Here is a 12,256-nt window from a genome sequence, read left to right as displayed (position 1 = left end):
TATATACAACAAAAATATTAATAAAAAACATTCGCATTCCTAAATCCAAGACTAAAATAGAGAGACAAAAAGAGAGGGGAAAGTGGGTGATATAGACCAAAAAGCTAAACCCTATAAATTAAATAAGTTTCCATCTTATTGAAACTGAAAAGGACGATAAATCCGTGATTGAAAACTAAGAAATTTGATTCGTTGTGAATATTGGTTGTGCTTAAGGCGCAAAGACGCCCTGAGACTTAGAGATCTATGAACTAGAAGTGAGAGAGAAGAGGTACTGAGAATGTGAAAAAGTGGACGTCACCGATGGCAGTGAGATCGATAAAAGATCGATGGCGAAAACCGAACTTCGAAGGTTGCTTGAGAGAGATTGATCAACAACTAGATCTCGCAGCGATGAGAACTAAAAAGTGAATGAGGCGGCGTGAGCAAAGAAAAACAATGAGATATATAGTGGAGCAATGTTGGCACACACCCAAAAATCAAAACATTGGGAGAAACAAAAGCAAATAAAAAAAATTAGATAATGATGAATGTTGGTTCCCGTTTGATCGTTGTGCCGAAATCCATTACAAAGTTAAGAATAGTATATATATATATATATATATATATATAATAATAATAATAATAATAATAATAATAATAATAATAATAATAACATATATTTGTATACATATTATAACGGTTCGGTCTGGGCAGTCCGGTCTTGTAGGACCCTAATCCGGGACGAAACAAAAAATTCACGGTTCCATTGTTTTAAAATCGTGACTAGACCGAATTACTATGGAACTGATCCAGACCGCCGGATTCGGTCCAATCCGGTTTGGTTTTTTTCGGCTTAACGATTTTTTTGCACACCTCTATGAATTATCACATTTTTTTTTATTTATTAAATGATCATAATGCCCTTTCTTATTGAATTACACTTAATATATTTTTTTTCGTACGTAAAATAAATACAAAAATAATTATACTATTTTAATGACATATTTCCCTTCAAATGTGCATAAATTTACCATTCATTATTGAAATTAAATTTTTTAATAAAAATCTTAAGTAGAAATTTTTTTAAAATTTTTTTAAAGTAATTTTTTAATTTTTTTATGAATATACTGTATGAAAAAGTTTTTTTTTAAAAAATTCATTGAAGTAATTTCTTATTTTTTATTAATATATTGTATGAAAAAAACAATTCCATGTAAAGGTGTTTAAACAGATTTTACTTTAAATACTAAAGTTGTAATAATAAGTTAATCATTTTAGAAAATGGCTAAATTTGTTGGAAGTTACAACAGTGCATGTATTTTTATCTTTTCCCATTGTTATGATAAATTGATATAAATAATAAAATTAAGGTAAAGTTGAAAAAAAAAGAGAAGATAATTGGTATAATTAATATTTAGATAAGGAAAGGATAATAAAGATAATTTAATAAAAATTAACTAATTTAGTAAGAATGGGTAAAATTTTCTTTTGTGATGGGTATATCCTAATTATAACAAATTATTAGTTTAAGGGGGCGTTTGGAGAAAGGGGTGTTTGCACAATCAAACCACGTCATTTTATTAAAGGGTAATTTGATAATTTAATATGTTGGATAACCTCCTCTAATGTAGAATTTTGAGTTTGTCCTTAAAATAAGTCATGGTTCATGAGTCATGTCAGCTGTAATATAACTTTGAAGAAGTAAATAAGATTTCTTACTTTATTCAACTTTGTCCAAACTTTATACAAATATAGTTCTTGGGGGTAAGAATCATCAAAAGTTGAGATGGCCGAGTTGGTCTAAGGCGCCAGATTAAGGTTCTGGTCCGAAAGGGCGTGGGTTCAAATCCCACTCTCAACAAAATAATTATTTTTTTTATTTTTCCCTCTTTTTAAGTTTATAATCATGAACTCAGTTTCTAACATTGACAGGACTATTCCAAATGAGTTCCAAATGTTAAAAGGTGTCCATTTGAAGATGTCAAGTTAACCACAAGCAGGAAAGTTTCAGTAGATCAAAAGCCTGCTCCACTTTAGCTCAACTTTTGAATTGGGGTCACGTTTGGGGGACCCTCAGCCTCTACTTTGACAGCTCACAACACCATTGACATTCATAAACTAGTCCTCTCATAGAAACCAAATCTCAATTTTATTTATTTAAAAAGGGTATTGGAATTCTCTCCATTATTCAAAACAAAAAAAATTTGCCGCTAAGAATTGTATAATATATAGATAATCCTCCAAAAATGCCAATCTGTAGATTACAATATAATGTACAACAAATGGCACAAAACATCGTTTGTGACAGCAGGCAAATACCATTTCTGAATTTTTTTTTTTTATTTTTTTAATCGGAAGCAGGCATCTTGTTTTATGGTATCCAACATTTCATCCTCGGCTTCAAAGTCAAATTGTGTGAATTTTATTATTATCATTTATGAATAAGTCAATTGTGTGATTTAGGTATTATTAATTTATACACTTTATACCACAAACTCCTAACCAATGTCTTCTCAATTGGGGCTAATCGTACGCCTACTAACCTTTGCTTGAAGGAAGGGGCAGAGAGGTCACATTAATTAGATAAAATCTGTAAAGAGATTTTGATTTCTAGCCTTTATAGTTTTGACGAGGAAGACTTTGCAAAAAAGAGTGCTGTACTGATCGAACAGAAAAGCAAGTGACAATTAAGACAAACCTGCTTTTGTGAGGGCCAAAGACATGCAAGCTTGAAAATGACTGGTCTATGCAAAACTTTGGAAAATATCAAACTAATTGAAAACTATTGCTATTGTCATCTAGTAGTAGGAGAGATTAATTTGAAGAGGACCCTTTCAACAAGCTTCAGCCTGCACTAATCTTGCCGGCCACTATCAGAAGCTCAGCTTGCACTTTTCTGTTTTTTTTATTCCCATTTTCCCATCTGCCAAACAATAATTTCATAATACCACAATGCCCTTTATCTCTTGGAAAAGCACCACAACCACTTCTTCTAGCAAGGAAGGTCATTAACTCTAAGATCACTATTATTGACAAAAATGGGTGAAATGAAGATGTGATGAACATGTGACGTATGTATTTCGTGTCAAAATAAAAGTTAATTTGGGACCCATTGAATTATTTAGCTATGAACAGTGCATATTTTATTACTGATATTCTGGGATACATACATCTGAATCTCTCCGGACCATACCGCAGATTTCACATCATAAAGAATTAGGAACTATAGAAATGATCGATCACCTCTATTTTTTAGAATTCCACATTCCTGCATAGTCAAATGCCCAATGACCAAGTGGAGCAAAATGGGTGAAACCTACAAGAATAAAAACAAGGAAGAAACACATAAAGAAAAGACACAAGTGTGGAAAGAAAAATAGAAGGGGAAAAAAAATGCAATCACCTTGCATTAGAGAGGCCTCAAAAGCTTGCTTTCATGGTTGCTGTCCAGCTCCTTTTCTTGGCTTGCCTGAGCCCCATAATTCCACTTCCAAGCCACCCAACACCGTGACCGCTTTCCAGTATGACTTCACTGCTCTCACAGCTTCCTCCCTCCAACCAAACACCCACTTCAGCAACCATGAATCTCTCCCTTTGTTGGAAGAATCAGTCTCCATCTTCAACAAAGTGTATCCACAATACTCACAGACCGATCAGGCAGACCAAATCCGAGCCAACGAATACTATCATCTCTCCTCCTCAAGCCATGTCTGCCTTGATTACATTGGCCATAGCCTCTTCTCCTACTCCCAGCAACAAAGTCATTGCCCTACAGCTTCAATTGCCTCATCCTCAACATCTCCTCCACCACTGCTTTCTAATGCTTCAAATGTACCCTTCTTTGATGTTCATTACAAGTCAGTGAATTTGCATTCTCAGATACACTATGGTGGCCAAGAATCAGAATTTGAATCCAAAATCAGGAAAAGAATCATGAGCTTTATGAATATATCTGAAGATGATTACTCCATAGTTTTCACTGCCAACCAGTCATCTGCTTTTAAGCTTCTAGCAGACTCTTACCCATTCCACCACAATGAAAATATTCTTACAGTCTATGACTACGAAAACGAGGCAGTGGAAGCCATGATCAAGACCTCCAAAAAGAGAGGCGCCCGAGTCTCGTCAGCTGAGTTCTCATGGCCTAGCTTGAGGATCCAATCAGGGAAGTTAAGGAAGTTGGTAGGGAGTAAGAACAAGAGAAGAAAGAAGGGATTGTTTGTTTTCCCCCTCCAGTCTAGGATGACCGGAGCTCGGTATTCCTATCTATGGATGAGTTTGGCACAGGAAAATGGTTGGCATGTAATGCTTGATGCTAGTGCATTAGGAGCCAAGGACATGGAGACCTTGGGCCTTTCTCTCTTTCAGCCAGACTTTCTTGTTTGCTCCTTTTTCAAGATTTTCGGAGAAAACCCTTCCGGCTTTGGCTGCCTGTTTGTCAAGAAGTCCAGTGCTTCAGTGTTCAATGATTCCAACACAGCAACAAGCATAGGAATTGTTAGTCTTGTCCCGGCCACGATACCAGTTCAGTCCCTTGAAGAATCAGCCATTACAGATCAAGAACTCGGACAAACATCAAAAATAGAGTTACAGAAAGAGGACTTGGCCGAGACAAGTTCAATCTCTACCTCCAAATCTGTTCAACAGAGCACTGGTGAAATTTCTGAATTGCATGACCCCAAAGAAGTTAATGTCAAACAGAAGGAAATATCATTCTCTGAAATTGTAGAATTAGATAAACCCCCAGACACTGCCCAATTCACAAGCACTCAGACCAGTATTGGTGGACGCACAGACATTGAATGCAGGGGCTTGGACCATGCTGATTCATTAGGCCTAATACTGATCAGTACCAGAGCAAGGTACCTTGTGAACTGGCTAGTAAATGCACTGATGAGTCTTAGACATCCACACTCAGAAAATGGGCTTCTTCTAGTACGAATCTACGGGCCAAAAATAAAGTTCAACAGAGGACCAGCCGTGGCATTCAATGTGTTTGATTGGAAAGGAGAGAAGATTGATCCCTCACTGGTACAAAAGTTGGCTGATCGCAGCAGTATTTCTCTCAGTTATGGATTCTTACACCACATTTGGTTCTCGGAAAAGTATGAAGAAGAGCGGGAGAGTATAATAGAGTTAAGAAGCACTGAAGAAGAAGAGACAATGGGAAACAAAAAGAGAAAGAATTATGAATCTGGGATATCAGTGGTCACTGCTTCACTGGGGTTCTTGACAAACTTTGAAGACGTGTATAGGCTCTGGTCATTTGTTTCGCGCTTCTTGGACGCAGACTTTGTGGAGAAAGAGCGATGGAGATACAAAGCTCTTAATCAAACAACAATTGAAGTTTGAACACAACTTATTCTTTCATTCTTTGCCATTGTGAGGAGCAATAATGTATTGTGTATTTTAAGTTCCATGGTTCTTTCATTGAATTAATATAAGACCCTTAAACAGAAGAGATGGTGGCACTTTTTATTCTGTTCATTCATGCTTCATATAGAGAGACACACTAATATACTACTAAGCAGTAAAAGAGTGCTATTTGATAAACACAAGAAGTATGATCCAAATGTATAATATACATCATTCAATTAGAATTAGGAATTCAGCATATCATAAATATTATTTATTTCCAAATATATCCAACTCAAATGTACAAACTTAGATGCTCCGATAAAAATTACTAACTGGGAACAGCATGTTTGACCACCAAGCAAAAATAGAGGAACTGGAGACCTCAAAGACATATGTTACTATAATAGGTATCAACGAAATTAAGAGACAAGTTTCTCCCCGGAATTTCATCGAACACTTGAAATATGTCCCATCCACCACAATCAAAACTATCTAGCAACCTCCACAACTTTGCCTTTCTTTAACCCTACAAAAGTACCCAATACTGATAAACTCGAGAAGACAAAGTTCCAACTATTTTATCTTTTGTGCATTCAACAAAAAGAAAAAAAAAAAAAAAAAAAAAATGTCTTCCCTGTAAATATATATATATATACACACACACAGTCCTTAACTTGTGTGTTTTTTTTTTTTTTGAATGGTAGTCCTTAACTGCTTGATACATCAAATATGGGCAAATAGTACATTTGCAGAAAAACAGCAGTACATGAGTTGTCAGGCCGTCTTCAGAAGCAATCAACATGCTGACAAAAACAAAATCCTTTTCTTATCCTGTTGCTCAAGCCCAACACCTTGTTACTAAACAACTAGTAGTAATAACATAGGAATTACAGTAGTAGCAATAGGTCAACGAGTCCTCAGAGCCACTTATATTGTTCCTTCATTTGTGAATTTTTGATAGTGACCCCTATCTATATAATGTAGAATCTAGTGAGAAATTAATACATGATTGGAACCAGGTGATCTGGCCAATCACAAGCCATCACATAATTTAAATTTTTTAAAATAAAGTTTAACTTTATTTTATTATTATGAAGTCCTAACAAAAGGTTTTGCTTATTTAATATAAAAATGTTGTTAACTCCTAACAAAGAATTGCAATATTTAAAAGTATACGGGTGTGTGCATAAAGTGAAATGACATAATTGTCTTTAACTTATAAATAATGAAATAAAAAATTAAAGGTATATTGGTCATTCATGTTTTATTTTTTTTTTAAAAATAAATAAATAAATAAATAATAATGTGTGTGCATATGATTAGAAGGGGATTACATTTATCATTTCCCAGTGATAAGTTTATACTTTTCAAAATAGAAGATTTAGAGTTCAAATATATAAGAAAGGTTCGTCATTTTTCCATCTGTTAATTTCTGAGAGTGAGGAGAGAGAAAATGGCCTCCGAGCACAATGTGGGAATTCTGGCCATGTAAATCTATTTCCCTCCTACTTGTCTCCAACAGGTGAAGAATTTTAATCCATCTCTTTTACTGTTGTTTAAATTCGATCAAGATCGTTGATTCTTCTTTGGCTCGTTTGGTTCAGAAGCTTTAAGCGTACTTATTTGGGTTTCTATGTTTTTGGGAAAAATGAGGTGGATAATTGGATATGACATGGAAAATCCATTTACAAATTCATTTTTCTGTCACGTTTAAGTAAAAATCTCCCCGTTTTGGCTAAGAAACCTGAAAATTTTGGAGTTTTCAGTGATTAATGTGTTATGTTTGTCACACACTCATATATCTATGCATGTGGGTATATATGTATATAACTTATGTGACCGAGCTCAACAAATTTGTGCTCATGGGGAGTGAGTCGAGTGACTGTGTGAAGTTTTATTCAAGACAATATTGAAAAATTTAGTTTTGGTTCTTCGGTGGATTTGTTATCTTCTTATCTTACATAAAATATATATTGGTCCACTTGTGAAGAAAATTATTTATTGTATAATTTTTTGGTGACCATAGATTTCAGGAGCTTCTGATGTGTGTGTGCGTATGTAATATATAATAATATGAGTGTGGATATATTTCAGTAAACATTTTCGGGTGGTATCAAGATGCATGGTATCAATATCATGTAATCTGTATGAGATCAGATCAGACTTTCCCCAATCAATCATCAATTAATGTCTCTAAATCAAGGCCAAACAAACATGCTGATTTCCACAATCAAGCACAACCAGATTGAGAAACTATCTTCCATGAATCAAGGCTCTGCAGATTATTATGTTCCTCTAATTTTGGATCGTGTCTATACAGATTTAAAATAGTTGTCAATCAGCATAATCACTCCTTTTGACCAGAAACTGATTTTATTAGTTTCAGCAAATAACTATTGCAGTCTCTGTATTTAAGTGAACAAATCCTTGTTGTAGAAGGTGTAATGAAATATATACAACCAAAGTAAATTATTCTGTCTAGTCAGTTTATTTCTCTATATGGTATCAGACCTTCCCTGCTCCAACGAGCAAGCTGATCCTGTTATTTCCATGGCTGAAGAAAGTTCTCAAAATACTAAAATCCCATTGCCCATTAACCCAACATCAAACACTAGCCTACCCAACCTTATCTCCATCAATGCATCAGCCCAATTGCCATTCAAACTCACACCTTCCAACTATCCTTCATGGAGAGCTCAATTTCACTCTCTTCTTTTTGGATATGATCTACTTGGTTATATCAATGGCCTCACTCCTTGTCCCTCTAAAACAATTGTTAAAGATAATCAAATCGTCCCGAACCAAGCCCGATGAGACAAGACCAACTCCTTCTCCACGCCATCTTTGCATCTCTATCTGAACCTGTCATGCCCTTGGTTGCTTCAGCCAAAACATCACATGAAGCTTGGAACAAGTTGGCCAAGCTTTATGGCAATCGCTCTCGGTCGAGAGTAATGCATCTTAAGGAACGTATCACCCTGATGACTCGAGGCACCCAATCTGTCTCTGTGTATCTTCAGTCATTGAAGGGAATTGCTGATGAACTCGCCCTAATTGACGCTCCACTCAATGAAGATGATCTTATTATTCATGCTCTCAATGGACTAGGAGCCGAATTTTAGGAGATTGCAGCAGCGATCCGTGCCCGTGACAGTACCATTAGCTTTGAAGAGCTTCATGACAAGCTCGTAGCTTATGAAGTCGCTCTCAAGAGAGACGAAAAACATTAAGAACTCACTCCAATTACAGCCAACTACATTAGACATACTGCAAGTACTGGTTCTAATTTTTGAAATGGCAATACTCCAAATCGAGGCGGCAGAAACTCTTCCAACTCTTATCATGATAGATCTTCAAATTACAGTGGCAATAATAATCACGGCAGATTTTCAAATCTCAATGGCAACACTAATCACGGCCGATCCTCCAATTCTCATGCCAATAATAATTCCAGTCGATCTTCCAATTTTCATGGCTCCAACAATGTTACCTGTCAGCTATGCGATCAACGGGGCCATACAGTACGACATTGTCCCCGAGCCCGACCTTACTCCCCTTCTGGACCCATGATCAATCACACTACAACTCATCGCTTCTCCAATCCAAGTTGGCTTGTTGACTCTGGAGCCTCCCATCGTGTGACATCCGACCTCAGCAATCTTTCTCTCCATCATGATTATGAAGGTCCTGATGATATTGTCATTGGAGATGGTTTTGGGCTTGCCATTACACACACTGTTGCTACCAAATTTTCTACTCCTTCCGCTTCTTTTAATTTATCCAATGTCCTTTGTGTTCCTTCTATGAAAAAAAATCTAATATCTGTTTCTCAATTTTGCAAAACAAATAACACGTCCATTGAATTTTTTCCCTCCTTTTTTGTTGTGAAGGATCTCACCACGGGAGCATAGCTTCTTCGCGGGTTGACCAAGAATGATGTCTACGAATGGCCAGCGCTTACGGGCTCCTACCATTGCTCACCATGTGCTCTGGTTGGGTTTGCAACTTCTTTCGCTAGCTGGCATAATCGTTCGGGTCACCCATCTTCCAAAATTCTGCACCATGTCATCGCCACCTAGTCTTTACCTGTCTCTACTAAGCCTTTCAAGGAGTTTGTTTGTAATTCTTGTCATTGTAATAAAAGCCACAAGTTACCATTTGGCGTTTCTACTCTTCAAAGTCGAAAACCACTTGATTTAGTTTACTCCGATGTTTGGGGTCCGGCCCCTATTTCTTGATTTGATGGTTTTCATTATTATGTCATTTTCATCGATCATTTTACTAAATACATCTGGTTATATCCTTTGCGTAAAAAATCTGATGTGCTTTCTGTTTTTATAAAGTTCAAGTCCGTTGTTGAAAAATACTTCAATACGTCTCTTGTCACACTTTATTCAGATGGTGGTGGGGATTTATCAAACTCAAATCTTTTCTTAAGACTCATGGTGTTCAACATCTCACTACACCCCCATATACACCTCAACATAATGAAACAGTTGAGAGACATCATCGTCATATCGTTGAGACGGGCCTTACCCTTCTTCACAAAGCTTCACTCCCCTTGTCATTTTGGAGTTTTGCCTTCCAAACAGCCAGCTACCTTATCAATTGGCTACCCACACCAATTCTCAAGTATAAATCCCCGTTTGAAGCTCTATTCCGTTCCCTTCCCAACTATTCTAAATTATCCGTGGCTGCGACCTTACTCTAGCCACAAACTTGAACCCCGATCTCGCCCTTGTATTTTTTTAGGTTATTCTACCTCTCAAAGTGCCTCTAAGTGTCTAGACCAATCTACCTCCAAAATTTTTCACTCTCGGCATGTTCAATTTTTTGAGCATCTTTTTCCATCTATGTCATCAAACCCTTCTTCCTCCTCCAATGTGTCAAATCTCTCCTCCTCTCTCCATCTCCACATGGTCCGATTGCTCTCCCACGCTCAAGGCAACCAACCCGTTACATTTTTTCTATTCCATTATCTTCCTCTCGTTTTCAGTCCACCGAAGTTGCTGCCCCAGCCTCCTTTGCTTCGCTCGTTGCTACTGTTCCCTCGTCTGACAGTCCTTCTTGTTCTACTATCCCTATGGCTCGTGATCCTTCCACTCCATTTTCCGGTGGTGAGTCATCTCCCTCGCCCTCTGATTCTCATTCTCCGTTGTCTGCCCGTTCCCCTTCCCCTCCCCCTCCTCTCCCTCCTACTCGCACTTACTCTATGACTACCCGCTCTCAAAATAATATTTTTAAGCCCAAACAAGTAAATCATACTGTAATAGTTATGCTTATATATATGTGTATGTATATATATTAAAGTTAAGATTTTTTTTAAAAAAGTAGGTGGGCCCCACCAATAACTTAAAAACATGACTAAAGGCCATAAGGCCATTATGCAGACATATATTTCTCTCTCTCTCTCTCTGCTTCCGGCCTTCTCTCGGCATCTCTTTTCTTTTTCTCTTTTTGTAATTTTAAGCTTTGATCTCATCTTCACCAATTGGATTTTGGTAGAACATTGTGAAGCAAAGTTGTTCCCGTTAATTTGATAGAAGCCAATCATCATTTAGTGCACTCTAGGGAGTTCAAAATTCTAGGGTTCTTGGGCTCAAATTGGGGGTTTTCATCAATTTGAGGTAGGGGTGTTCTAATCTACAACTTTTTAGCTCTTTTTGTGAATTTTGCCCCTTAAATTTGATCCTAAGCATGCTAATTTTGATTATCTAGTTTGTGGTTGAAGCATGTTTAACTAAAATGCTAAATGTGTTCCATGTATTATTTGAATTCATATATATGACTAGATTTATTACGGTGATTGAACATGTTTGGTGTTGACATGTTGTAAGTCCTAAGATTATGTATTTATTTATTGCTTTGAAAGAAAATGATACTATGGTCAATAAATAAATAAATAAATAAAAGAAATGAATGCTTATAAATTTCTATTAAATTGTGATGATGATGTAAATGGAATGTATGAAAGCCTATGGTTGAATTGGTAAATTGAAGCATGCGCATTCATGCATTCATTGGGAAAGAGAAAGGGGGAAAAAAAAAGGTTTTTTTTTAACAAACGAAATTATTTTGGGGAAAATATTTTTTTAAAGGAGTTTGCGAAAACCGGACGCCTAGGAGGCGCCTAGTGGTCCGTGGTGTTAGTGTAGTCTAGAAGGGATCATGGTTGAGCTAACTAGGCCGGATGCGACGCCTTGGAGGTGCCTTGTGGTCGTGGATAGTTAGTCAACCCTCAATTCGTGACGCCTTGGAGGTGCCTTGGGTCGGATTACACTAACGGCTTTGGAAGTTGAAACGGAAATGTTTCGGAAAATGGGGAGTAACATTTGCATATTGCACTTCATGACATTGTGGTAAACTTGTGATTGGGTGGTATTTGTTACATACTTGTTATTGTATTTGAGAGTGTGTGTTTTCTTATAGCATGATCCCTTTCACTTTTTTATCTATTCATTGTATGGATTCACGGGGATATAAGAAGTGTGTCTTAGACACTTCCTACTGAGCTTATGCTCACCCCATTATTTCTAACATTTTTCAGGACATGGAAAAGAGGTGGCGGACGACGATCCACCACGATTTTAGACGAGCACGGAGACCTATTATATATATATATATATTTTTTTTTTGCTATCTTTTGTATTAAAACTCTCTAATATTTTGTAAATGTAATATTAACTAACTCGTAAAACTTTAGTTTAATTAGTGTAATGTTGTAAGCCATGGACTTTTAAATTCTAATTACGTTTTTTGGACTGTAACTTGATGTAACCAAAGTATGTTCCTTGTTGGATGAGATGGAGGAATGGGATTTTGTATGTATGTAGTCACTTTGGAGATGTGATATAATATATGTATATTGCGTTGGGACATGATATGTTAGATTTAAGGCCTAGTGAGGCCATTGTGT

At 36.6% G+C, this 12,256-nt stretch overlaps 1 protein-coding gene and 1 non-coding gene across 2 annotated transcripts; both read left to right on the top strand.

Moving 5' to 3' along the window:
- Nucleotides 1–1,762: 1,762 nt before the first annotated feature.
- TRNAL-AAG (transfer RNA leucine (anticodon AAG)) lies at nt 1,763–1,843 on the top strand. The gene has a single exon. It is a non-coding gene; the product is annotated as a tRNA-Leu (tRNA).
- Nucleotides 1,844–3,150: 1,307 nt separating this feature from the next.
- LOC132284638 (molybdenum cofactor sulfurase-like) lies at nt 3,151–5,469 on the top strand. Its single transcript, XM_059786760.1, has one exon. It carries the CDS (start codon nt 3,376–3,378, stop codon nt 5,332–5,334), a length of 1,959 nt encoding a protein of 652 aa, XP_059642743.1. The 5' UTR covers nt 3,151–3,375; the 3' UTR covers nt 5,335–5,469.
- Nucleotides 5,470–12,256: the final 6,787 nt, after the last annotated feature.

This window comes from Cornus florida, unplaced genomic scaffold (genome assembly GCF_030987335.1).
Source record: "Cornus florida cultivar Cherokee Brave unplaced genomic scaffold, ASM3098733v1 CherokeeBrave_3.0.0_Hap2_Chr11, whole genome shotgun sequence".
NCBI classification, from domain to species: Eukaryota; Viridiplantae; Streptophyta; class Magnoliopsida; order Cornales; family Cornaceae; genus Cornus; species Cornus florida.
This window is presented reverse-complemented; position numbering and strand designations above follow the sequence as displayed.

Coding starts and splice junctions, on each gene's coding strand:
- LOC132284638 (XM_059786760.1), top strand. CDS start 3,376: ATGCAATCACCTTGCATTAGAGAGGCCTCAAAAGCTTGCTTTCATGGT.